The 27,550-nt window shown below is 48.3% G+C and overlaps 1 protein-coding gene across 4 annotated transcripts in view; it reads left to right on the plus strand.

Moving 5' to 3' along the window:
- SLC35D4 (solute carrier family 35 member D4) overlaps positions 1-19,871 on the plus strand; it is a 111,069-nt gene extending 91,198 nt beyond the window's left edge. For 2 of the 4 annotated variants that reach the window (XM_012746103.2, XM_012746100.2), the window contains 2 exons: positions 6,394-6,458; positions 13,267-15,288. In XM_012746103.2, coding sequence (XP_012601557.1) covers positions 6,394-6,458; positions 13,267-13,360 — 159 coding nt within the window. In that variant the 3' untranslated portion in view covers positions 13,361-15,288. Of the gene's footprint in view, positions 1-6,393; positions 6,459-6,580; positions 8,130-13,266; positions 15,289-16,517 lie in introns of those variants that run through there. The other 2 variants (XM_075993592.1, XM_012746101.3) reach the window with 2 other exon arrangements.
- Positions 19,872-27,550: the final 7,679 nt, after the last annotated feature.

Below are 27,550 nucleotides of genomic sequence, written 5' to 3' on the forward strand. Positions count from 1 at the left end.
AAAATGCCCTCATTACACTTCGGTTACTTTCTTCCTTTACCTTCTATGAACTAGATATTCATGTTACATTTTTCTAGTTTCATTCTCTTGTCTCTTCTTCTATAAAATGCAGGAGTTTGTTCAAATTCACCTAAGATATCTCTGGGTTTAAAATTGATCCTTTTTTTCACATAAACTTAATCTCTTTTTGTACCTAATCTATGTTCTCAATCTCATTGTGCTTAAAATAAATGTTGTTGTGATACTTGGCAAAATTAATGGTTCATATATTTTAATAAGGTGATACTAAAGACTATTAATAACCATGCCTGGAGTTTAGCATGAGTTGTTGCTCATTGATAATTACACTGATTATGATAATAAGTTAAAGGATGGGTAATAAGGGTTAATTGACTATTCTAAAAATGCCAGAATTCTCAGCCTAGGCTGTGGTTTCTATCTGGTGGACTTAGAATAGTTCCTTGAGTTCTAGGAGAAAAAGAGAGCCTGCTCTCAGATTGTCAATTTTAATGAGATTTACTCTTTAACCTAAAAGGAAGGCTGGGTTAGTAATGTTCATGTGTGAGTCTGCAACACAGACAGACTCTTAAGACCGTCTGCCATATACCTCCAGCCCCGTGGCCTGTGGGAGAGCTAGAGTCTGCCCATCCCTCTCTCCCCGGAGAGGTGGCAGCGCAGTGTGTTCACACACCAGCGGGACAGAGTGGCTCTTGAGCCTTGTTGCTGGAGTTGGAGGGTATAGAACAGAACTCCCCACGTTGTAACATGCTGCTTATCCCCTGGGCACTTGTTCCGGTGCAGATGCTGTTCGGCAGGTCTGGGGTTGGGCCCGAGACGCTGCATTTCCTACAAGCCCCCAGGTGACCTGGGTGCTGATTGTCTGTGACCACACTTTGCATTGTAGATGGACGGAACAGATCTGTTCTGTCTGCCAGCACTTTCTTTGCTTTCCTCTAGGAAAACGTTCCTTTTCTATTTCAACCATGAAGTTCAAGAGTAAGGGTTCATATTCTTATATTACTCTGCCTCCCAGGCCATAATCAGTTGGTCCAGGAACCAATCAGAATCTTCCCTGGCATTTTAGACTTGGAGCCAGAGAGATACAGTCTTAGATCCTCTCTGTGGAGTTCTTTCCAGCTCCGTGGAGGTGATTAGCCAAAGATGAGGGGCAGAGAGAATGTCCCAGTGCTTCTCAAATCCTTGGTTCCAACTGTCTCTAATATAGGATTTAAACAGTGCTGTGACCTTAGGGGTTATTTTACCAGCACTAGTGATCTAGTGTAGTGATGTAAACTGTGTCAGGCACTTAGCACCTGCAGGTCTCTATTGCTAGCCCCGGACAAGACGAATAACAGGCACCCTGACTGGGGAGACCACATAGTCCAGCAGCGTGTGGCATGTGCGGTGCAAAGGGATCACGGGAGCCCTGAGAGGCACTGATCCGGTTAGGGGTGTGGGCGGAGGGCCAGGTTCAGGAAAAGTTTTCCAGGGATGGATTTTTGAATGGCGAGTAGCAATTGTGTGGGCAGGCCTATGAAATTATTCCTGACGGAGAGAATTTGCTGAGCAAATGCAAGATGATGGTAGGAAACTGTGTTTGAAAAACTACAACCCGTTTAACTGGGCCGAAGAAGCAGGCAGTGGAAGGCCTTGTATGCATCACTTTTTCCTGAGGAGTCACATGCATTTAAAAGCCAACAAAACAATAAAGCTGGGTCTCTGATCTCCCCCCGGATACCTGACTATCTGGCAAATTCCCACTTACAACCCTCCCTCCTTTACTCCCTTAAACAGAAAATTTGTCTTAGGATTGAAATGAATGTTTAAAAAAACAAACTCAATCTGCTTTAAATACCAAAATCTGTTTAAATAACACAGAGGTTGTGACATCCGTTGACAAAGCCAGGAAGTTCAAAGCTGGGCGGCCGGCGCGTTGTATTGAGTTCTGCTGTTGTTGGCATCTCTCAGCTGTGGCAGGTCCTGGTGTTTGTTATTCAGGTCTGCATGAGTGAAGGAGACATTCCTCAGATGACAACATTCTTATTTGAGAAAAATCTGTGTTTTTGAAAATGCTTTTTAAAAGCAAGAGCAACAATTGGTGGGCCAGGTAATGGCTATTTCTTAGGTCTTCTTGAATGGCAAGTTCCAAGAGTCATTTGAAGTTTTTTTCCATGGGCAGATTTTTGCCATTTTAAAAGTTTGTTGTGGTTTTTAATGTTTATGCTTTTACTGACTTTTTTTGGAAAGCAAATGAGGTGTATTTGAGAGACTCTTATGCCTCAGGCAGTATTATCGTATTGAAGGTAGCTGGAGACATTGAAGGGGTCTGAGCACCTGGTGGCCCCGGGGTAAGCACACTGCAAGAGGCTTGGTGACATCTGGGACCTGACTCCCAGCTCTGGGATGCTGGGAGTTGACCTTATCCCATGACCCTGGAGTGAGATGCACTGGGATTGATTTCTGTTGCCAGAGCAAGTGGCATCACACCTAAAGCCTTGGAGCATGAGGCCTTCTGCTCTTTTTCTGAAGCTGATAACAAGAAAAGAAAGGCCTTGGTTCTACTGCTCGCCGCCCCAAGCTAGCTGCGCTCCTGGAGCACGTCACACCGTCTTGGGACACAGTCTCCCCACCTGTGAGCTAAGGGAGTCCCTTCCTTCCACCTCTCGGGTTCTGCCCCCAGGTGACTGTGCATGGGACCTTCTGTGCCCACTCTTGGCACACTCAGCCACTCCTGTGTTCTGCTTCCCCTCCGTGGAATTAGGAGGGCAGAGGGACCCTTGGCATGAGCAGATCTAGCATTCGCACTTTGGGATGTTCTCGTGCAGCCCCGAAAGCCCCTGGCGTACACAAAGCTGTCACTCTGCTGAGTCGAGAATTCAGACCTCGCCCCTGCTGAGGGCGGTGTGTGGTGGCAAGTCCCCCAGCGGAGCCAGGGCGGCAGCCGCCCAGCAGCCGCCTCTGAGAGGCCTTGTCAGCTGCTACTTGTCCTTTCTTATGAAGTGACTTTTGTGAAGTGGTGGAACTTTGGTGACTCTGGGGGGGGGGGGGGGAAGAAAATGCCTCCAAAAAGAGAGCTGACTGCCAGGGCTAGCGATGGAAGTGGAGACGCCTAAGAAACTGATGGGTCTCACCAAATAGATTAGGAAGTGGCCCTAAGTGGCCCTAACCCACCAGCAGCTCTGCAGAGTGCCAACGACTCTGCTATATATTCTCTATAGAACTAAGGTAACCTGATTTGTAAACTTTCCATGAGCGTCTCAGCCAGTAGAGAACTTGCTCGCTGAGCGATAAAACTTTGGAGAAGTTTGCAAAGGTGGCTTAGGAGAAAGGCAGGAGGCTGTACAAACATTTCCAGGAAGCAGCAGATGGTGAAGGCACCAGCGTGGCTGCTGAACCAAGCTTATTTTCAAGTAAGGGCTGGTTTGAAAATTTTAAGACGTGTTTTTCTTGGCAAAAGGTGCAGTTAGTGGGAATAAGCAGGCCAGCTGTCTATCTCACGGCAGACAGGAGTCCTCCTCAGCTAAAGAAGCTCATGGAGGAACAGAGGCACAAGTCCCAGGCTGCGGGTCTTGCGGGACACAGGGGAGGTGTCCCTTATCACATCTGGACTAAAAGTCACATGAAAGAGGCTATTGGAGAATAAGGACAGATCCCCACCAAAGATGGCCTTGTGGAGCTGGTACAAAAGAGCAAAGGAGATGAAGACAATGGTGAAGAAATAGAAAAGGCAAGTTGGGTCCTTTGTAAATCGAGTGACGCATCCATTACGCCCAGCTGCCAACATGGCTGACATCCATCAGTGGGATGGAGCTTTTTCAGCAAGTCCAAGAAATATGTCCCCATTGGCACCATCCCAGGAAATATCCAAAAAGTTGCAAAAGGAAAGAATGATTAACAAGATAGTTGACTTCCGTCAAGACTAATGAAGGGAAAAAAGAAGAGAAAAATGACAATGAAAATAAGAATAAAAAGGAAAGTAATAAAACCAATCACAAACAGTATACTATTTCCCCAAACAGCTAAATGTTAATGAATTAGGAAACCTAGATGAAATACATTGTTGGAAAAACTGAAAATGGAAAACTTGCAACAAGGAGAAAGAGAAGACTTGATTAGGACAATGGCCGTGAAAGGCCACCCACAGCTAGAAGCTCCAGGTCCAGGGGCCTTCAAGTCAGGGTTAACTTTCACAGTCAAGATTGTCCTTATTCTTTACAGGATAATAAGCAGGAAAGTGGATGAACTCATTATGTGGTTAGAATAACCTTGTTTCCAAAACCAGACAATGATATTATATGGTAATAACATTTTAGGCCCACTTTATTTATGACCATAGATGCAGAAGACCTAACTCAAATGTTATATTTTTAAAGAAAAGGAAAAAGCAGCGGTCGTCATTCATCATGCACTTTAAGGAAAAAAAATAACCTGGCCGAGCATGATGGCTCAATCCTGTAATCCTAGCACTCTGGGAGGCCAAGGCAGAATGATTGTTTGAGGTCAGGAGTTTAAGACCAGCCTGAGCAAGAGCGAGACATTGTCTCTACTAAAGATAGAAAAATTAACCAGGCAACTAAAAACAGAAACAAAAAATTAGCCAGGCATGATGGCAAATGCCCATAGTCCCAGCTATGATGATACCACGGCACTCTAGCCCAGACAACAGAGAGAGACTCTATCTCAAAAAAAAAGAAAGAAAAAGAGAAAGCAAGCAAGCAAAGAAAGAAAGAAAGCCTACCACTCACCACTTTGAGAAATCTCTCTCCCCTTATCCTTTGTGTTCTGCTTTGCAATTGTCTCTCTGACCCGGTTTCTACTTCTTCATTGTCCCCAAAGACAAAACACAGGTCTTTTCTGTATGAGATTTTTGGTACAAGTCAATAATAAGAGCCAAACAGAAAGTGACCCCAAATCGGTAAACTACAAAGTTTCCAAACTCTCACAAAGTTTATATCCTGAAGGTTCTGGATTTGTGGTTCCAGACTTCTTTCAGAGATAGTAAATAGTGAGGTTAAGGTTCTTCACACATACTCCTTCCTTCTGCGTCTGCTTGCTGCCCTGTCACCAGCTTGGAGACCCGAAGAGTCCTTCAGGACAGCACAGGAAGTCCCCTTGAGTGAGGTGGCAGTTGGTGTTTTCCGAGGCCCTCCAGTCTGAGTACCTCTCATCCAGTCCCAACACGGCCTGCTGCCCTCTCCCCACTGCAAGAAAGCAGGTCCTTAGGGTCACCCTCCTCATAGAAGCTGTTTTGACCTGCAGAATACAAAATTCTTGAAATAAGAAACATCTTTTCATAAGCAGACATTTCAAGCGTGGACAAAGTTGGGCGATTGGTTCTCAAACACTCTTTGTGCTGCCTGTTGAGAGGCACCTCTGGAGCTTGAGTCCTGTGATTGCCATTCCTAAGAGACTTTCCTGCAATTTCTGGCTCTGAGAGACATGGAGGTAACCTCTTCCCTCTCCTTTGCCTCCTAGCTATTTGCAAAGCGTTAATGATTTAATTGCCCCTTACCCAGGGAGCACCTGGTTTCCTAGTATGTGTCCTGGGCTAGAAAGATGGGGCATTAGGAGAGGTGGGCCAGGCAGTGTATTGGACAGAGGCAAGATGTTAGGTAAGTTTTTATCTGGAGGATTCGGGAACAGGGTAACTAACAAGTGCGCCTGGCCTTGGAGATGAGTTCTGCACTGCTGAGACAAGGTGGAAACAAGTATTCTTAATGTTCCCCTTCCCTGGAGAGAGGCGAGGGAGACGCCGGCTCCTCTTTTGAAGAGTTTAGAAGTTATTAATAAATGCTTCTTGGCCAGGCGCGGTGGCTCACGCCTGTAATCCTAGCACTTTGGGAGGCCGAGCCGGGCGGATCGCTCAAGGTCAGGAGTTCGAAACCAGCCTGAGCGAGACCCCGTCTCTACCAAACATAAAAAAAAAAAGAAATTAATTGACCAACTAAAAATATATATACAAAAAATTAGCCGGGCATGGTGGTGCATGCCTGTAGTCCCAGCTACTCGGGAGGCTGAGGCAGTAGGATCGCTGAGCCCAGGAGATTGAGGTTGCTGTGAGCCAGGCTGACGCCACGGCACTCACTCTAGCCTGGGCAATAAAGCGAGACTCTGTCTCAAAAAAAAAAATAAAAATAAAAATAAAAAATAAATGCTTCTTTGAAGGTTCCCACCTCTAAAACAGACTAGGACTTAGACTTTTCTACACCAAATGTTTTGCTCAGAGGCAGCACTAAATACAGGGGACGAGGATGCTTGTGGGGGAAAGGACACAGAGTGGGAACCAGCGGCTAATGTCGCGGATCTGGAACTAGGTAAGCTTGTGCAGAATGACTTCGGAGGTTGCTGGAGTCCTGCTGCTCTGATGACCTTTTGTTGGAATTATTTCTGCAGGTGATCACAGCTGGCTTATCAACACTGCTGTTCGATGCCATCCTGACCAGTGCAACCGTGGGATGGTAAGTCTTTTGCACAGAGAGGAAATGCAAATTAATTGTTTGGGTTTCATCAGGATACTAAGTTTTTTTGTTTGCTTTTTAAATTTTTTTCTAAGAAAACAGGGTCTCTCTCTGTCACCCAGGCTGGAGCATGGCATGATCAAAGCTCACTGCAGAGGATACTGAGTTTTTCTCTCTCAAATGTTGAAGAAAGGGAGTTCCTGTTGGGTGTATGTCACCATCCATATGTAAATCCCATATTAATGAAGTCCTCTTTAAAAAAAAACAAAAACAAAAAACTCTTATCAGTGTATAAATACACATTTGGAAGAATGCATATATTATAAATATACATTTGATTAATTTTTATAAATTGAACATTCCATACATACTCTAACCAATATTCAGACCAAAAAATAGAACATCACTAGTACCTTTCAGCAGCCACTCATCCTCACGAGACTAGCCCCTGCTGGTGAACCACTATATGTACGTGTGTATATATGTGTATCAACCACTATTTTTCTATATACAGTCAGCCCTCTGTGTCTGTGGGTTCTCCATCTTTGAATTCAACCTCGGATCGAAAATGTAGTTAGACCTAGGATGGTTGTGTCTGTACAGAACATCTATAGTTTTTTTCTTGGCATTATTCCCTAAACAATAAGTGCAACAATTGTTTACATAGCACTTACATTTTATTGGTATTGTAAGACATTTAGTGATGATTTAAAGTACACAGGAGCATGTGCATAGGTTACATGCGAATACTACACTATTTTATATAAGGGACTTGAACATCCTCAGGTTTGGATATCTGCAGGAGGTCCTGAAACCAGTCCCCTGCAGATACTGAGGGATAACTGTGCGTATACATACTTTTAGGAGGGGTGGGGAGAGAGCATGCTGTATTTGGTTTCTTTCCTTTTCTTTGATGCGTCCATTCTCTTTCTCTTAGACAAGCTCCAGATGATCCTTGTTTAGAACACAGCCGCCCTGTGCTTTAGACAGCACTGCCTTTCATCGAGGCGTCTGAGCAGAGAGAGAGCACTGAGGGAGTGAGCCATGGGACGTGGGGACAGCAGGTGCCGAGGCCCCAGGTGGGAGTGTGCTTGGCCTACTCCAGGAGGGACGTGCCTGGCGCAGTGTGACCAGGGGAATTGCAGGCGCTGAGGTCAGAGCGGGACAGCAGCAGTGGAAGGGCAGGCACGTGGGGCCGTGATGCTGCGGTGTGGGCTCGGCCCTACCTGAGCCAGACGGGAGCAATTCCAGGGTTTTGAGCAGAGGAGCCACGTCCTCCCATGTTAAAAATGCGCCCCTCTGTCTGCCACGTGTAGAACAGGCAGTAGAAGGATGGGAGGAAGCCAACCGCCCAGGGACTCTGCAGTGACCTAGGTGCAAGGTGACAATGGCTAAGCCCGATGACAGCAGTGGAGGTGATGAGGCATGTTAGGACGTCTGAGGCCATAGATTAGAGAAGAGGAGGAGTCCAGGATGCCTTCCAGGTCTGGGGCCCAAGCATTTGGATGAATGAGGTTGCCTGTCACTGAGACGGGGGAGAGCGGGTGAGGAGCAGGGCTTGGCCAGGTGGCAGTGGAGAGTGCGGGGCGCTGGTTTGGATATGCAAAGGCTGCGGTGCCTTCTAGACCTCAGGGTGGAGAGAAGAGTGGGTTGTTGGCCAAATCTGGCTGGAGGTCTGGGGATGGGGCAGCCATTCTGCATCCTGACCCAGTGCACACATCCCTGCCTCTGAGCCTTTGGGCCCATCCACCCAGCCCGAGCCTTCCTCCCCACTTGCAGCTGGCCCCTGACTGTTCATTCCCCAGGTCTCCATATCAAGGTGACCTTGGAGAGGCTGCCCTGGCCACACCCCGTATGTGCTGCGCTAGCTCTTTCCTGTCGCTTTGCTTGTTTCCTCCCCGACTGATCTGACTGTCATGACCACGTTCCTTCATCCCTGCCTGTTAGGGTCTGTCTCCCTTCCAGAAGGGGTGTGCAGGGCCCTGGGGTGTACGAAGAGCTGGGGAGGAGGGGGAGGGTGTTCAGCAGGGCAGATGGGGGCAGGTGTGCAGGTTAGCAGGGTGGCTGAGGTGGGGCTGGTGACTGTGGCGAGGACACCCTTGGGACTCGGTGACCTGCCTTCTGCAGGACCCCAGGAGGGCAGTGTGGCCGTTGTCACGGTTGCTTGGGACACGCCTCCTGGAGAAGGCCACATGGCCCTGCCCTGCAGCTCTCTTGAGCCTTGTGAGGAAGAGGGTCAGGCCGACTAGTGACACAGGGTATGTCCAGGCTGCCCGAGAAAGGCTCAGCAAACAGGCCACCTGAATTTATCATGACCTCTGGTTTGAGGGCCAGTTACTCATGACCACACGAGGACCAGAATGGAGCAATTATGTGAGTTTCACCTCTGAACTGTCTACACAAGGCTCTGCCCACTGGAGGGTTGAGAATCTCATCCACTCCAGATTACTGCTCTGCCAACCAATAGGTCCATCCCCGAGGGTTTCGGTTGGGGTCTGCAGGGGAAGCGAAGGCGAGGGGAGAAGTGATGAGAGTTTAAACAGCTGAAACTGCTCCATGCAGCCCTGATGATCAATGGGCATGCTTTAGTGTGGAGGAAACACACACGTGTGTCTTTAAACAATACTAACACATGCTATTTGTAAGACATTTAAAACAATTCAGAAAAGCATCAAGTAAAAGTCTCTCATCCTTCACTCTGTCAACTGCTCTTGCCAGAAGTCACCAGGGTGTGGTTTAAGTCACCAGGGTGAGAGCGGTGCCGTGTTTGGGCAGGGATGGGCGTCCCAAGTGCAGTGGACACTCTTCCCTGCAGGGAGGGAGTGGATCTGGGCGCCCGGCCACGACAGCGTTTCTGAGAGGAAACCATGTCGAGTGTCGCCTCACACGCATCACCCAGTCCCTGGTGGGTCTTCATGTGGCCTCCAGGCTGGGGACACAGTTCCCTGTGACCAGGGACTGCCTGCCCTGCCTGAGTCAGGGCTGCAACACCTGATATATGTAGAATAATTCATATTTCTTGTTGCTGTTTACTGGTCTCCTGTTCTTTGTTTTATTTTTTTATTTTATTTTATTTTTTTTTTTGAGACAGAGTCTCACTTTGTTGCCCAGGCTAGAGTGAGTGCCGTGGCGTCAGCCTCGCTCACAGCAACCTCAAACTCCTGGGCTCAAGCGATCCTCCTGCCTCAGCCTCCCGAGTAGCTGGGACTACAGGCATGCGCCACCATGCCCGGCTAGTTTTTTCTATATATATTATTTGGCCAATTAATTTCTTTCTATTTTTATAGTAGAGACGGGGTCTCGCTCTTGCTCAGGGTGGTTTCGAACTCCTGACCTCAAGCAATCCGCCCGCCTCGGCCTCCCACAGTGCTAGGATTACAGGCGTGAGCCACCGCGCCCGGCCTGTTCTTTGTTTTAAAAAGAGAAACAAGCCAGGGCCACTTAGAGATAATACTTATTTCCATTCTGGTTTAGATCGATTGTCTGGCAGGATATTTTCCCCCTCACAGAGTTGGCTGGGCGCGGTGGCTCACCCTAGCACTCTGGGAGGCCGAGGCAGGTGGATCGCTCAAGGTCAGGAGTTCGAAACCAGCCTGAGCAAGAGCGAGACCCCGTCTCTACTGAAAATAGAAAGAAACTAAATGGCTAATATTGGCTACTAAAATATATATAGAAAAAATTAGCTGGGCATGGTGGCGCATGCCTGTAGTCCCAGCTACTTGGGAGGCTGAGATAGGAGGATCGCTTGAGCCCAGGAGTTTGAGGTTGCTGTGAGCTAGGCTGATGTCATGGCACTCTAGCCAGGGCAACAGAGTGAGACTCTGTCTCAAAAAATATATATATATATTTATTGAGTGAAAGTATGTGGAAGCCATTAAGAAGTATATCATCTAACACATAAGGGGTTTTCAGAGGAAAGGGAAGTCAAAAAGATAATTTGTGGGTGGATTGGATAGTAACTGAATGCCCAGTGGATGAGACAACAATGAAGGCAGAGAGAATAGGAACACTTGGCAGGAGGGCCCTGGAAGTGACGTGAGCTGGGCCTTACGCAGAGGAGAGAGGGTGAGCGAGGCTGAGTGCTGAGGTGGGGAGAGGACTGGGCCCTTCTCACCCGCAAAGACAGGGAAGGAGGTGCCAACAGTGAGACTCTGATTTGTAACCAGAGCTGGGGCACTGGGGACAGGGAGCTGATCCTGTGCTCGCTCCGTCCGGGGAGGGGTGACATAAACAGTAGGCAGGTTGATGTCCCAAAACTCAACTGCCCAGAGAAAAGACCTTTATATCCTGAGATCTTTATATACATGATATAAATATGAATATATTTATATTATCGAGACTCTTCCCCAAGTTTCTGTGTCCTTAACCTTCATAGTGTTAGTCTAAGTTCTTGATGGTATTTTTCTTTCTTACAAATGAGCCTTCATTGACCATATTTTGTACAGAATTTCAAAATGAACCAAAGAGACCTAGGAGTTGAACTGAGCGTGAGAAATAAGAGCGAGCACGGAGAGGGAGACAGCTCTCCGGGCAGGGAGTGCTGAGCCGGAATGATCAGGAGGCAGGGGTCTGCAAGAGGCCGTGTCTCCATGCTGTTTCACATCCTGTGCTCTTTATGGTATGCCCTGAACAAAATGGAAAGAAAGTCTGAGTGTACCCAAATCAAGGAAACAGAATGTGTGATTATTGCAAAAGGAACCTTGACTTTGGAATTTCCTGGTTTTTGAAAACTCTTGAGGTTAAAGATGGTATGTTTTACAGCCTCAAAGAATTTTCCAACCACAAAGTGAACCACCAGAAGAGGAACAGACTGTGCTTCGGATTTTCTGTCCTGCGCAGAGCTGGTCTGCCCTGTCCAGGCACCGGGTGTGTTCGTGCATGGCCAGGTGACCAGCTCTCAGAGCCTGGGCAGGGTCGGCTGGTCCCTGTCACCTGGGAGTTTACACTGATTAGAAGTCACACAGGGGCAGCAGGCATGTTTTGTTTGGACCTACTGTGTTTGCCTGTACAGTTGTTGTTTCTTGTATTTTGCTTTTCAAATTTTAAATTAGTCATCAACATTTAGAAATTGAGTGATTTCCTCATACAAGTCCAGATTTCCAGATTCTTTGGAAAATGTGGAACAGCTGCTCACACTGGGCCTGCCTTGCCTACAGCAGCAGTTTCTGGACTGAGTTGAGGCCGCTTCCTCACGTGGGTGTGTACTCCAATCCAGCGTGGCTCTACCACCCCTGGGCTGGCTGGGACGAGGGGACCCTATCCCAGCTAATATCCTGGCATCCATTTGTTTGTATTTTCATTCATTCCACAAAAGTGCAAGGCTGGGTTCTGAGGCTACAGAAGTAAGACAGTCCCTGACTCCAGCGACATGACCATGTAGAGGACAAGTATTCAAATATATGTCAGTATCCTCCTCTTGGGTGGGCAACAGCTTAGCTGCACATAACAGGCCATCTGAAGTAGGTTTCCCCTCCCCAGCACTGTTGACATTGGGGCCAGACAATAACCCGCTAGGTGTCAGGAGCAGCCCCTCCGTTGTAACAGCTGCACATGTCCCCGGACATTGCCAGATGTCCCTGGGGAGCCGGTAGGTAAGAAATCACCCCAGTTGGGAATCTCAGTGATCTACCGTTCATGGGGGCTAGTGGAGAAAATACCATTTGAAGTTTCAGCCAGATCTTAGGGCACTTGCTCATCTCCTAATGAGAGATGTGGATCAGCTCAGGAGTCAGTTCCTCAGTGGTCCCTCCCCTCCCCTCGGTGTCTGTGTCCGGCTTGCTGTGCTGAAGGATGGGTAGGTGTGCAGGCTCCGTCTCGTCCACCAGGCTGCGAGCAGCTCTAGGAGAGAGAACGTATTTCATTCACCTTTGTGTCTCTAGGCCTAGCACTGCGTACTTGCTGAATCAACAGGGAGCGGCCAGCCCTCAAAATACTGCATTGTGCTGGGCACGGTGGCTCACACTTATAATCCCAGCACTTTAGGAGGCCAAGGCAGGAGGATCATTTGAGGCCAGGAGTTCAAGACTAGCCTGAGCAAGAGTGAGACCCTGTCTACAAAAAAATAGAAAACTTAGCTAGGCATGGTGGCTTGCACCAGTAGTCCCAGCTACTTGGGAGGCTGAGACAGTAGGATTGCTTGAGCCCAGGAGTTTGAGGTTGTAGGGAGCTATGATGATGTCATTTCGCTTTAGCCAGGGCAAAAGAGTGAAACTGTGTCTCAAAAAAACAATACATTGCAAAACAAATGATTATAAACTTCAGTACCCAATGGTGGTCAATTTTTAAAGTCTTTAATTAAAAGCAACTACTCTTGTCCAGCCAATTATTATAAAAAACAATCTGTTTCAAGCCCAGTAATTTAAATATCCAGATTCATATTTAATTATTCATTTTTTAATTAACAGTTTTGTGGTATATATTGATATTAATTCCCTCTATTTCAGAATTTTAGCAAAGGAGATTCAACACATACAAAAGAGAGAGGTTCTGGCCTAAGAGCAATATCCCCATTAAGTAGAATTAGCTGAGGTGCCTCCTCTGTGAATGCCCTCTTAGAGTCTAGGAGAGTCACCATTCTCTTTGGAATAGTTTAGGTGCAAGGACAGAAGGAATAGCCAAAATGCAACTTCCTTATTCTAAGGGTTTCATGATCAGCTTCCCCGCTTTGCCCATCATTCACCGAGCCTGCCATTGACGCAGTTTGCCAACCAGGTTGATCTTGGCATAGACCTCACCAACACCAAGGGCCTTTAGAAAATGATCTTATATAACCTTTGAGTAAAGATTTGTCTTATCTCTTTAATTTTAGGGGACTTCATGGAGACTGCCCAAGTCTATGTATAGGAAGAATGAATTTAGGATGGAAAAAGAACTTCCCTCAACACACTCCAAAATGCCTTTAAGTTTAGGATCACAGTGTCTGACATTGATCAGTTTTCTGTTTGAATTAAAAAATTTGAATACTCCTTTTTATAATGCTATCTAAGAAGTGACCTCTCAATAACTATTGCTTATTACCTCTCAAATTTTATCATAATTTATCAGATTACCAACTGTCCCTCAGCAAGGCCCCAAGGGACATTAGGCAGATACATTTTGGTGAGGGAAAGAGAAAAAAACAAAAACAGTTTGGAATATATAGGTGGGAGAAGGGCGAGCAAATATAACAATTCAGTCATTCAATGGATAAATATTTATCGGGTGCCGCATTGGGTGTGGGGCCCACAGCCAGGAAAGGGATGCAGTCTCTGTCCTTTGTCTAATGGGCTCAATTGGAATTAATTGAATAGCCACAATAATACATGTAACATTGAGATGGGGCCTTTGGTTCCCCACAGGAGAAAAGAGAAGAGGTTGAGAGGTGCTGAAAATAAACCTCTGGAAGAGAAGCTAGTGACAGAGACTTCTGGCCATGTGTGCTCTGCAGTCCGATGTTTGTGCCTTGGTTACACAAAGTTTGTTCATTTCAGGAATGACGGGGATTACAAGATTTGCAAACAGTTCAGTCAAGCTCTGACTTAAATAGTTGTAATGCTATTAAGATTCCTGGAGCCCGTGTCAGCGTTTCCTGCTGTTTAGAAAACAACATCAAAGCTCACCTCCCTGGCTCTCTTAACAGTAAACTGAACCAAGGTTTGTTTTCATTTCAGCATTTACTAAGCTGCTTTGGTGTTTCATAAAATAGCTCTGCCAAGGGATGAAATGCAAGGTTATTACACTCCAGCATTGTTCCGAGGCTGTGGGAGTACAGTGGCAAGGGGCCAGCCGCGCCCCCGTCTTCTCCCTGGTGATTAAGGAGGATTAGTGGAAAGTGTGTAAAATGACTGGGCCCCTGGTTACATCTGCAGAAATAAAACCCTCCAAACCCAAAGCTCCGTGCAGCCCTTGCATCCAGGCACTGCGACTCTGCACTTACCCGGGGACCCGACAAGATGGCGCATGCGTTCTCGAAGGGACATTGAGGGAAAGGGGGGTCTTCGTAAAAGGAACAGCCAGGTCTTTAGAAGTGAGCCCGACTACAAAAAGAATAGCCTCCCCGTCACAAGCATGTCTTTTCTAAAGAGAAGAGGCCATGGAACCCTTCAGCTCCTGGGTCCTGCACCAGACCCCAACTCCACTAAGAGGTTGTGTTTCTAAATTCAGACTTTTGGAACAGTTTCTCACAGAAGCAATGCTATCTGTGATGATTATAGATTTAGGATAGTCCTCAGATATATATTTAGTTCGTAACCTAGACATTAATTGTAGCTACATTGTTGTGAGTTAAATAGAATTGATCCATTTAGTATCACTGTATGTTCTGTAGGAAAGAGGAACATACATTCCAACGTGGAGCTTGAGACAGGAGGCGTCCATGTCCCTGGTCCCCCTCTCCTCTTCCTTCCAGTTGCTAGTGGGTGGGGGACATCCTCCTAACCCTCTGCCCCCCAACCCTGTGACTGGCTCCTTGACAAGTGTCTCCTGCTGCTCTCGTGCAGAGAGAGGAGAGCCTGGTGGTTGGGGAGATTTTCCTAGCTCTAGGGTGATGAAGATTTGTTCTGTCTTGCTCTGGGAAGCAGAACTTGGCCTCGCAGGTGAGGTTCTAAGAAGCCACTGCAGGGTCAGCATGAGGACGGGCTAGTTGGTCAGTGTGGGGAGGATCCATGTCTCAGTCAGTCCCCAGCCAACACCAGTGGCTTCCACCAGTCACACGCCCATGGAGACTCACGGGAGTCCAGCAGCTGTGGCCATCATCAGTGGGGTGGGCTTGCTTTGTACAACGGTGTGTGCCTCACTTGACATCTTCAGGCAGAGGTTGGGTGGCCAGCCCTGGGGACCACTGGGGACGGGGTTGCTGCTCTGGGAGGGCATTCCGCTAGCAAATAATCATATTTTATGGACTGTCCATTGTTGCTTCTGGTTATTATCTCTAAGCTTCACAGTGACCGTCAGATGTGATCAGCTCCTGTGAGACAGATGGGAAACAAAGGCTGAACAGCATATACAGGATTACCTAGCTAATAAATGCCTGAGCCAAAGCTCGATTTCAGGTCTGCCTGATTCTGAAGTTTAATGCTTTTATATTCTCACACGTAGTCAACTCATTCCTATCCTAAAAGTGGAAAATGGTACGAGTTACGTATAGCTCAGGGTCACCCACGTGGAGGACATTTTTTACTGGGAATGGAATGTGAACAGCATATGTGTCTTTCAACATTCAGCCCCCCAAACATGCTAGAAATTCGAAGGCGTGGTGGCCAGAATGGGTTGTGAGTGGGCACGGGGAAGGACTGGGGAGGTGGGGGGTGGGGAGAGGACAGGAAGGAAAGTGTCGATTGAAAAGGCTGTCAGAGCCTCTGCAAAGGGGCATTTCCCCCTCAGGGACCCGACACCAAGATCCCTTCGAGACGGCCCAGCCCCAGCTCCAGAAGAATGACAAGATTCAGAGAGACACCAGACTGTCTACCAGGAGGTTTAAAATAGCAAATGGAGGGACCTTTGATGTATTAAATTTTAGGCATGTTAAAATATTCAGCTCTTCTTTTCTCACTGTCTCCAGTTCTCCCACCACTTTTTCATTTTCAAATCACTGACCATATTTCTTTCTGGGCTAGTGGGAAATTCAGAATTCCTCATTTGTATTTTCACCTTTAAATGTTCTATCATCTTAGAAGAAATGACAAGATTCTGGGATTGTCACCTTAGTAATTTTAAAATTATGGATACCTGCACGATTTCATATCCATCAACTCTCTTTAGCAAAAAGCATCAGCTGGCTCTGCAGGAAGCCTTCCTCTTGTGTCTCTGCCAGAGAGCGTTACCCAAGCGTGTCACCTCCACCCGGTTGGGGTGAGCAGGACATGTCACCTTCTTCCCTGAGGGAGGGATCAAGACCTCCCAGCCCTCTCACCTCCCCGTGTACCTGAGGTTTGCCCCAAGTGACAGGGGGGTTCCTGGGCTGGTGAGAGAAGCACAGTTGCAGAACGAGGCATGGCACCCCTCGCCCTGTTGCACGAGGGTGCCGGGCAGCCCAGTCGGCCCCGAGGGAGCAGAAAGCTGACCTTGTGCTGTTGTTCGCAGCCTCCTGCTCGGCGGACTTGGAGAGGCCTTGCTGGTTTTCTCAGAGCGGAGGGGCTTCTGAAGAAGACAGTCAGGAAAAGGAGACCCACAGATTGCCACTGGCGATCTCAGCCCCGGACTCACAGCTCCCTGTTGAGTGTTGCAGAAAGAGGAACGGAAGGACAGTGAGCCAAGTGGGCAGCGCCATAGACCTGTTCCTGCCCCGACCCAGTCGAATGTGCTGATGGGGATGCAAAGGCCACACTGCTTCAGGATGCCGGAAGACCTCTCCCTGGGGCTCTCGGGCTGCTACGGAGGAGCAGTCTGTGTTCTGTCTTCTGTTTTGAGACCCTGTCTCCACCGCGTTGCTGGGATGGCTCCGCTCACCCTGGCTGAGCTGCAGGCCTGGATGCCAGGCGCCCTCCACCAAACACTGCTGTCACCCTGAGGAGGTGGGCTCGAGATGTTTTGTTGTTTTTTCATTTTTGAAAAAATTTATTTTGTTATTATTATTATTTTTGAGACAGCATCTAAACTCCGTCCCCCTGCTGGAGAGTGGTGGCGACAGAGCTCACTGCAGCCTCAAATTCCTGAGTAGCTGGGACTATAGGTGTGTGCCACCATATCTTGCCTAATTTTTTAATTTTTTGTAGAGATAAGGTCTCACCATATTGCCCAGGCTGATCTCAAACTCCTGGCCTCAAGCAATCCTCCTGCCTTGGCCTCCCAAAGGGCTGGGATTACAGCTGTGAGCCACTGAGCCCAGCCTCATTTTTATTTTTAAATTGACAGATAAAATGGTATTTATTTACCATGTACAACATGATGTTTTGAAGCACATATACATTATGGAATGGTTATATCTAGCTGATTAACAAGTGCATTACTTAACATAGTTATTTTTATGGTGAGGTTTTATATTTTTTGTTTTGTGTTTTTACATCTTTGGAGTCTCCTCTGGGGACATCCTTTCCTTGCTGTACTGCTGACCTGCCGAGAGCCTACCCCCACCTGGGTTAGAGCAAACAGAGAATTGCTTATGAGGCGTCCCTTGGGGGCAGGGACAGAGGTGGGGGGTGGGGCTGAGTGGGAAATCTGAAGCATTTCCTGCTTCTAAACTTCTCTGGGTTCTTATAAACTTGGCAGGATATGGATGTGTTGAATTCTGCACATAGTTTTTCATCCACTATTAGGTTAAGCTGGTACTAAATGACCGCCAGTGGGAATAGGGTTTGTAAGCACTGATGGATGTCCTCCCTGGGCAGGTGAGAAAAACAAACAATATATAACATACACACACTTTTATATTTATATGCCTTAAGGCTTATAATCCATTTAATTCCTTGATATTTTAGAGGAGGTTTCAAAACATTGAACATTGAAGTGTATTTTTCAGACCAGATTAAAAATTGAATTAAAACCCTATGCTGGCTGGGCACAATGGCTCATGCCTGTAATCCCAGCACTTTGGGAGGCTGGATGGGAAGATTGAGGCCAGGAGTTTGAGACCAGCCTCAGCAACATAGCGAGACCCTGTCTCCACAAAAAACAGAAGAATTAGCCGGGCATGATGGCACATGCCTGTAGTCCCAGCTACTCGGGTGGCTGAGGCAGGAGGATCCCATGAGCCCAAGAGTTTAAGGTTGCATTGAACTATGATGATGCCATTGTACCCTACCCTGGGCAATAGAGTAAGACCCTGTCTCAAACAAATTAACAGAAAACCCCAAACAGACCAGGTATGGTGGCTCACGCCTATAATCTTAGCACCCTGGGAGGCCGAGGTAAGAGGAACACTTGAGATCAGGAGTTCGAGACCAGCCTCAGCAAGAGTGAGACCCCCCATCTCTACTAAAATAGAAAGGAATGAGCTGGGCAACTAAAAATAGAAAAAATTACCTGGGCGTGGTGGCGCATGCCTATAGTCCCAGCTACTTGGGAGGCTGAGGCAGGAGGAATTGCTTGAGCCCAGGAGTTTGAGGTTGCTATGAGCTAGGCTGATGCCATGGCACTCTAGCCCAGGCAACAGAGTAAGACTCTGTCTCAAAAAAAACAAAACAAAACAAAAAACTACATCTTGCCTCTATAGGAGTCAAAAGAAATGCACTTACACGAAATGGTCATTTGATTTTGAACCCACCAAGAAAGTTTAAGAAAATAATTATTAACTCTGAATATTTCTGCTCATATTAAGTTTTTCAAATATCTTACTACTCTGCCAGATGTCAGAGAGTTTTGGTCATTTCAAGGTGACCAGTGAGTTCCCCAAGCAGGAAGCTGGGCCCTGTAGTTTGAGGACGCACATCATTGGTGGCGACCCCCCGTCAGCAGCCAGGAAATAGGCCTTGTCTGTTCTCAGCCCTGTGAAGAATCACATCAGCCCAGTCAGTGGCTGTTGTCCTGCACGTTTTCTCCAACTTGTTGAGAAAGAAAAAGAAAATGAAACAAATAGGAATGGATTCATGTATTTGGAACTCAAGTACCATAAATTCATTTTCTTGTCTTTTTCTGGTCTCTGCTTATCATTTAAGGTAAAAATGCTTAGAGTGACCTTGACACATACATGGTTTTCAACTTGCTTTTGTTCTTCATCTAGGATGTCAAACTTTCTGTAGACTGAGGATCAAACAGAATATTCTTTTCTCCCACAAAACTCTATACAACTGAGAGCAGTGCTTTTCTACTTGCAGAAAGTGACATCTGTCCAAATGTCATCTTATGCCTGCCTTTCCAAGTGCCATTTAAGCAAATGGAGGTTCCTAAGGCTAGAAAGAACCATACAGTTTTCAAACCCCGTCCTGTTTCTAGCAGGACTGACCTCAAAAACTTTTGCTGAAAAGGTTTAGGCCCTTTTTAAAAAATGATCTCTAGCCAGGGTGTTTTTGTTTTCATTGGTTTTTTAAATTGCATTCCAAAGTCCCATTGTTTTAAAAATCTCGTCTTTTCCTATTTTGACACCAGCAAGAGGTGGAGGATAAAGTGTTTCTTCAATATGCCATACTGTTTCCTTCTGTTCTTGGGCTTTTTTTCTTTCAGCTTTAACTACCTACCATCTTATATGCCCAAGTTCACATGCTCGGCTCTGAATACGAGTGAGCCCAGAGGTCTGAATGGCAGGGCAGCCCCCATCTCTGTGGTCCTCCCACCTCTTGTTTTCTGGGCAGGGAATCTGCAGGTAACCCCACATTCCTTTTACCCCGTGTCTTATTAGGGCTCTATTACCTTAGTCCATCAGATCCAGGGTGTTTGGGGTTATTTATTTGTACAATTGAAGAATATGCTTTCTGTCAAGAGAGGCCAGGTTCTGTATGATTGTGTATTATTATTAATCTGCTATGGATATAAAGAAAAATAAACCATTTCGTTTCTTGGTCATTTGCCTTTCCTTCTGTTCCTTTCAACCCCATCAGGGGAGTATTGCAGAAAAGGCTGTTGTTATCCCCAGGGAGGGAGTTCTTGTATCTTTACCCCAAGCAGAACTCGTCTACCCACCCCACTGAGTTTGAAACAGGGAAGAGCCCACCCAATGCCTTCCAGGCAGGGCCGTCCACTGGCCCCTGTGCCTATGGAGCACTCATGTGTGGACCGCCCAAATTCGGATGTGCCGTAAATGTAAGTACACACCAATTTTTAAGACTAATAGTTCTAAAAATGTAAAATACATTATAATAATTTCTCTACTGGTTGCATGTTGAAATAATATTTTTGATATATTGGGTTAAATAAAATATACTATCAAAATTCATTTCTCCTGTTTCTTTTTACCTTTTTTAATGTGGCTGCTAGAAAATTTTAGTTTATACCTGTGGCTCCTGCTATACCTTTGTTGGTCAGTGCTGAGCTAGAGCAGTTCGTCTACACTGGCCCAGGGAAGTAGCAGAGGAGATGGGTGTTGGTGGCAGCTACTGGGGTTACCAACCCGATAGTAACATTTAAGACTATTGGGTATTAATGCTGAGTGTACGCCAAGCACCGTGCTAGGTATGCTCTGTGTCATTGATTCTTCCCAGTGGTAGTTCAGGGGACACTCTCCCCATTTGACCAAGGAGATCAGAGAGATTCAGTGACTTTTCCTGGGCCTCCCAGCTGGGACTTGGACCCAGGTCTTTCAGAGCTCATTCTTCCAATCTTTAAAGAGTTCTGCTGAGAAGAAGAAATGAGGCCTCCATGTTTTAGAGGGTTGTCAGTTCTCCAAGCAGTGCTGAGATGTGGGTTCTTAGCATCCCTGAGACCATTTGTGACTTTTCCTGCAGGCCATATGCCCTCCCTTTGCCAAAGGGCAGGGTCTCGGCCCTGCTTCCCAGCTGCTTCCCAGAGCGTCCCAGTTCCTCCCACCGTACTCCTCCCTGGGCTTGTCTGAGATCTGCCGTGCCTATGGGGTTGGAGCAACAGGAGCACTTTGGGAATGGCACTGCTCTCACCTGAACTGTCCCCCTAATTGTTTCCCGCGCAAGCAGCCACTGTTGATTCTCAAGCTCGGTTTCTCAGGGATTGGCATGTTCGTGTGGCTGAGGGGTTTGAAGGCTGAAGGGAGAGCAGCAGCCTCCAGAGCCTGGGAAACAGTGTCAGGTGAGCACACCTTTCCCCTCACTGGGTCTGCAGGCCCGAGGAAGGGAGGACAGTCACAGATCTGGATGAAAATATAAGCAGGTAATAATACGGTAAGTGGTTAGTAATGCTTGAAACATGACATCTCTGCAGAGAATTTGCCTTGGACAAGGTATCAAAACAGAATATAGAATTGGCTAGAAGGTCAAGTGCAAGTCAAGTGACTCTTTTGGGGTCAATTAATGGTGCTTTGATTCTTGTTCTGGGGAGAGCCAGTCAGAGGGGTGGGGCTTTTGGGCTTCTCCTGGCCCCACCCAATGTCCCTGGCTTTAGGCTCCGTGCCTGAGCCCAGCCCAGAGGGAGGCTGTGGTCTGCAAAGGTGCCACCCCGAAGTGGTATTCATGCTGCTGTGTAGTTGTGTTCCTTTCTCTTGAATCTGGGCTGACCAGTAAAATGTGATAGAAACAATGCCACGTGGCTTCCAAGGCCAGGTCAAACGCAGCCTTGCAGTGTCTGCACTGGTCTTCCGACAGCCTCTGGGAGCCCTGGGCTGCTGTGCTGGAGAGATCAGGTGTGGGCACTCCAGTAGGCCGGCCCCACGGAGCCCAGCCCGTCTGCCAGCTGATGCCATCAGGAGACCTCAGTCAGCACCGCATGGGCAGAAGAGTCACCCAGTCTAGCAGCCCCTGAGTAAACTCCTGACCCTAAAAGCATGAGATGCAATAATGTTTTAAGCCACTGAGTTTGGGGCCAGCACGTTACACAGCAATAGAAAATAGAGCAGAGGCCCACCACCCTGCCCCCTCTGGAAGATGCTGGGGTAAGTGGGCTGGACTCTGAGCCCACGAGTTCTGTTCCTCTCAGGCAGATCCAGTCTGGGCGCCCTGAGCCCCCCCCCCCCCCCCCCGTGACTAGATTTGAATCCAGAACACCGTGTCTGCTCCAGCTCACCCCAGCCCAGCCACTGTCCTGGGGGGAGGACCCTGCAGACTGTCCAGGCCTTGCCCAGCCCCCATCGCAGGGCAGGAGCTGTAGCCCTTGACCTTCGGGTCAAAGTACCTCGTTCATTCATTTATTCATTCATTCAAAAGATATTGAGAACCCACCATGTGCCAGGCCCTGTTGTAGGATCTTGGAACATAACCACGCGTGAGACAAACCTTGCCAGAGCTTTCTAGCCGTGAAGACACAGCAAGCAGGGAGATAGAATTTCAGTGTGAGTTAAGTGCTTTTATAAAAATAAAGCAGAGAAAGGTAACAAAGATGGACTCTTTTGAGGATGTGATGAAAGGTGAGGAATTGCTCTTCCAGAATGTGCAGTATCACACACACCCATTTAGCATGGAGTTTGGTGGCATTTATTCTCCCTGAAGTCTGCCTGAGGACCTTTAGGAGCTATGGATGCCAGGTTGAGGATGAATGAGAGCCACTTTGGGGCACACAAGGGTGACATCAAGGAGCCCTATGAGCAGAACATGCCACCCTCTCCCCTACTGGTTCTGGGAGGGGGCCAGGGCACTCAGGCCACACGGTGGCCCTGTGCAGACTGGCAGTTGGCCATCGGAGACTTGAGCCTGCTGTTGGGATGCTCTGAGGCCAGCTCCGGACAGGAGATACGGGGTCTGTGACGTGTGGGTGGGTGGTGAGGAAAGGCCAGGCAGGGAGCCGTGCCCTCTGGCTGTGTGGCCGTCGCTGGGGCTTGTTGGGGCCTCAGAGTGCTGCATCTCAATCCTCACAAAGAGCCTCTGCTGGGAGACCGTGACAGCCTCATTTGCAGAGGAGACAGACACAGGAGGTAAGCACCCGAAGGCCCCTGGCTGGTGAGAGGGGCCAGCCCCCCGCAGCCCCTGCCTCTTAACTCACACGGCGTTCTGCCCCCGCCCCGAGGAAAGCTGGGGTTTGGAAAGGCCGGGTAGACAGGCGGCCTGGGCCAGACGCGGGAAGTTCAGTCACATTTCTTGGAATGAGGCGGAAGGTAGGTGGGGCCAGCCCAGGATGTGACTGAGTATTGGGCTGGCAAATAACGTTTATCGAGTGCCAGGCACAGTGCATGTGTCTCCCACGTGTTATGTCCCCTCCTCCTCACCACCCTGAATGGGCTGTCTTATGTATGAGGCCCGCAAGCCTCTGACAGGACAGGGAACCTCCCCAAGGTCACCCACTACTAAGCCAAGATTCCAAAGTCATTTTCAAAACCAGTCCACCCTGGCACCTCCCCAGCACCAAACCTTTTCTGGGCATGCCCCTTCCACCTCCCTCACCCCTAGTTCACTGGGTTCTGGGCCTCAGGGCAGTGCCGCTCACCTCTGGTCCTCTGAACCGGGCAGCAGACCACTGGGAGGGCAGAGCCATTGTGGGGCTTGCTCAAGGTTCCCTCTGTTCTGGAGGCATTTCAGAGACAGCAGACATTCTGTGCTCCCCGGTGAGCCGGGCTGATTTTCGGTGGCCTGACTAGCAGTGGCTCACCCTTAGTAAAACAAACAGTGGCATAGGAACCTCATCCAGTTCCATCCCGATCAACTAGAGAGGGGTCTGAAGGAACAGCCCCCTTCCTTGGCAGCAGAGGGCGAAATCTCATTTAAACAATTGCCTGCGCCAAAAGGAACATTTGAGCCATTTATTTCCTGCTCTGTGTGAAAGGCCCCTAGGACTGGCAAAGGCAAGGCCTTTGTGCCCATTGGCCCCTGATGGAGCCTAGGGGGGGCATGGAAGCCCTTGGAATTTGGAGAGAGAACGCAGACACCCCTCGGCCTGGCTGGCTTATTTGCATGACAAATGGAGGCAAAGTGGAGCTGTTTAGCAAGAAGGGCTCCCTCTGAGTAGGAGACAGAACCCTGGGTACTATCCCAGGCTGCTCTCACTGCTCTGGCAAGGAATAGCAATGGGTCCTTCATTTGTTTCCTCATTCCTTCATTCATCAAATCCAGATGGATGCCCGCTGGGTGCTGGTCTTCATTTGTCGATGTCTCCATTTCCTCCAGCAGGGCTAACCTGCCGTCCTGAAGAAGCCAGCCACTCCTGTTGCTGGGGTGAGATCTCGATCCAAACCCCTGAGGCTGCCAGCAGCCTCTGCACTGAATTATCCTCCAGGCAGAGTCTCCCTTGTCCTGGCGGAACCACTCTGGCGACTTCCTAGGAGACTGGAGGCTGAAAGCAAATCCACAGTCCCTGTTCTCAGGGAGGTGTCTTCTTAGACAGAGATTTTCTTGTTTTAAAATAAATTAATAAATAACAGCTTCATTGAGATTATCAACAGAAAAGAAACCAAACTCTGTAATTTAAAAAGGTTTATTCTGAGTCAAATTTGAGGACCATGACCTGCAGCCACGCCCAAGAACCCTTGAGCAAGTAGACTCTAAGTGGTCGCGTTACAGTCTGGTTTTATACATTTCAGTGACACAGGGGTTACAGGGAAAGTCATAAATCAACACATGGATAGCATACATTGGTTTGGCCCAAAAAGGTGGGCCATCTCAAAGGAGGGGGGCCTACAGGTTATAGTGTTCCGGCAAGTGGTACAGCCAGTGTTACAGCTCTTGACCAGGGAAAGAACCGAGCGGAGCACTAAGAGTCGGAGAACAGCTTATTCATCAGCTTATTCACTGCTGCTTATTTCACCAGCAGGCTCAGCTGACTTCTGACTCCCCGTCCTTGGTCTCCTCCTCTTTTTATACCTTTGGTAGGACTCAAAAAGCATCCAATCAGCAACAAGCTTTAACATCCAATCAGCAACAAGTTTTAACATCCAATCAGCAACAGTGGGATTCAGAAAGTATCCAATCAAGATCACGCAGCCAGCACAGCCAGAGGACGGGAGCAGGTGAGCAGGTGGCCGAGCACCAAGCGCGGCACGGCACCCGCCAAGGCCTCCAGCCGGCCCTGCGCAGCCCCAGCCCTCGGGATGCTGAGCGATGGGGAGGCAGAGAGGGGCCTCGTTTCGGCGCCGAGGGTTTTTCCCTGTCAATAGGTGGGTTTAAAGATTCTTTGACTTGTAATTGGTTAAACACATGAAGCTTTGTCTAAAGGCTCAGAATGTTTTAAGAAGAGGAGGTCTGTTAATCAGAGACAAGCTGCCAGACGTATTTGTTGCGCCAGTTGAGGACCTGCAGGTTTGCCGGCATATTCCGAGGCCTGTTAACAAGTCACGAAGGATGTCTCCAGGAAGGGAGGGGGTATGAGGAGGCATGCACCACCTCCCTCCTAGTGTACGGCTAGTGCTACGGCTCTTGTGTTACACCTCTTGACCAGGGAAAGAACCCAGCGGCACAGGAAGAGTCGGAAAACAGCCTTTATTCAGCCAGCAGGCTCAGCACCTTACAGCTCTCTTCTCGTCTTCCCACCCCCTTCCTTCTGCTCCTCCTGCTTTTATACCTTTGGTAGGGCTCCAAAAGTGTCCAATCAACTACAAGCTTTAACATCCAATCAGCATCAAGCTTTAACATCCAATCAGCAACAGTGGGATTCAAAAATTACCCAATCAGGATCATGCCAGCAGCGCTTCCGGATGACAGGAGCAGGCGGTGGCACGTGGGCCCAGCGGCTCTACCGTGGGGCCTGGCCCCAGTAGTGTGCCTTCCAACGTGCTGCGGAGTGACGGGGAGGCAGCAGGCGGCTGCATCCCGGAGCCAGTTTTCCACGTCATTAGTGGCAGGCAATTTAGATGTAGGATATACCCTTGGCCAGGAGGGGGTCCATTCAGTCAGCCAGTCGGGGGGAGCCTTAAGATTTTATTTTAGTTTGCAAGACATAACTCACATGCCCTAAGATGCACCTATTTAAAGTGTACAAGTTTTTAGTATATTCACAGAACTCTGCAACTGTCACCACTAATTGTAGAATGTTTTCACCCCCAAGAGAAACCCCATACCCCCTGCCATCCTTCCTGGCTGTCCTTCACTGACCTAGGCTACCACTGACCCACTTCCTATCTCTGTAGATTGGCCTGTTCTGGAGATTTTTATGTACAGGATCATGCATTTGTGTTAGATGGAGGTTTTTAAGTGGTTTGTGTACTTCTATCAGAGGTGATCTTCCCTACCTGGGGTGGGGAGAGAGGTGGGCATGGACTAAGGGACCTGGAACCTGGAGATAGGTGTGAAGGAAAATGAAGATCTCAGGACCACCCCACTCCAACTCCTTATGAAAAAAGGGGAGGTCAAGCTTGGAGGTTGTCATGCAACACCCCCTTCCAAATGAATAGCTGCTACTAACATGTACTAACCAGATCCCCATGGAAATGAAAAAGGCCTCAGTCCTTGTGGGACTGCCCCACAGATCATTCAACAGGAAATTCCTTGCTGGCCTCCCCCATAGACAAGGACATGCAAATTGTAACTTTGGGTCTGCAGGCTAAGTCTCCTAACACGAAAGTCTGTTTGATTCCACACTTATCATGTTGACTACACATTTACCTTCCCTGGTGCAGAACAGAGACAGGACGAGATCAGTCATTCCTCCACCTACCATGGGATAGCTGCATAATCGATGCTTCCTTCCCTCCCTTTTCCTCTTCAAACATACACCTTGTCTTACATAAACTGTAGATTCCCTGGGTCTTGCAAGAATGTAACTGTTTGCCTCGCTCCACCACCTCCTCCTTTTTCTTTCCGTGTGCCTCTTCTATTAAACACTGAGTTTCCAAATCCCTCTTCAGAAAAAGTCACAGATGCATCTGTGGCTTGTCTTTTTCCCCAAGTGCATCCTCAAACTTTGGCTTAATAAACTCCCATTGATTGAGATCTTTGTCTCAGTCACTTATTTTGGGTTGCCATAAGTGAGGAATCTCCAGAGAATGGTGACAGGTGGGGCGTGGTCACCGCTCTTCCAGGGGCTAGGTGTCAGTCTGTTTGTCATCCAGTGCTTGTGTTATCCTCCGTTATGCACAACAGCCTTGCGCTGCTTGTGCTTTGCAGAATAAAGGGGCTGGGTCCCCTTTTATGGTGAAGTTGGAGGGGAGAGAAGTGGATGGAGCTAAACAGCCACTCCGGGGGAGCATTTACTTTGGGACACACGTCAGGCATGATCCACGGCTGTGCAAGACAGTGCCCCTGTCCTGGGTGGGGGAGAAGAAGAGACAGACGAGGAACAGGTGGCTTTTGTTCGTTGGTTCTCTCTCTAGTGACCTGTTGCCTCCACACCGGGTCAGCCTCTCACAATGGAAGCCAAAGGGAGGCTGGCGCAAACCCAGAGGGATGCCACACAGCCATTAGCATACAAAAGACACTGGAGATTCCAAGGTCTCAGGAGCTATCAGGAAACAGGGATAAAGACCAGATATGTATTTCACAGTGTCATAAAAGGGCAAGGCAAGGGAGGAGGGGCGAGGAGCCTCTGTGCCTTTTTGATGTGCCACCCTTCCGCACCTGGACTTGTCCTCCGAACCCTGTGATGCAGGGCTGCACGGGGAGGTTCCATCACGGAGGCATGATTGACTGAATCATTGGCCGCTGGTGATTTAAGTCAATCTCCAGCCTCCTTCCCCTCCCAGAGCTGGGGGAGTGGTGGTG

This window comes from Microcebus murinus, chromosome 17 (genome assembly GCF_040939455.1).
Source record: "Microcebus murinus isolate Inina chromosome 17, M.murinus_Inina_mat1.0, whole genome shotgun sequence".
Lineage (NCBI taxonomy): Eukaryota > Metazoa > Chordata > Mammalia > Primates > Cheirogaleidae > Microcebus > Microcebus murinus.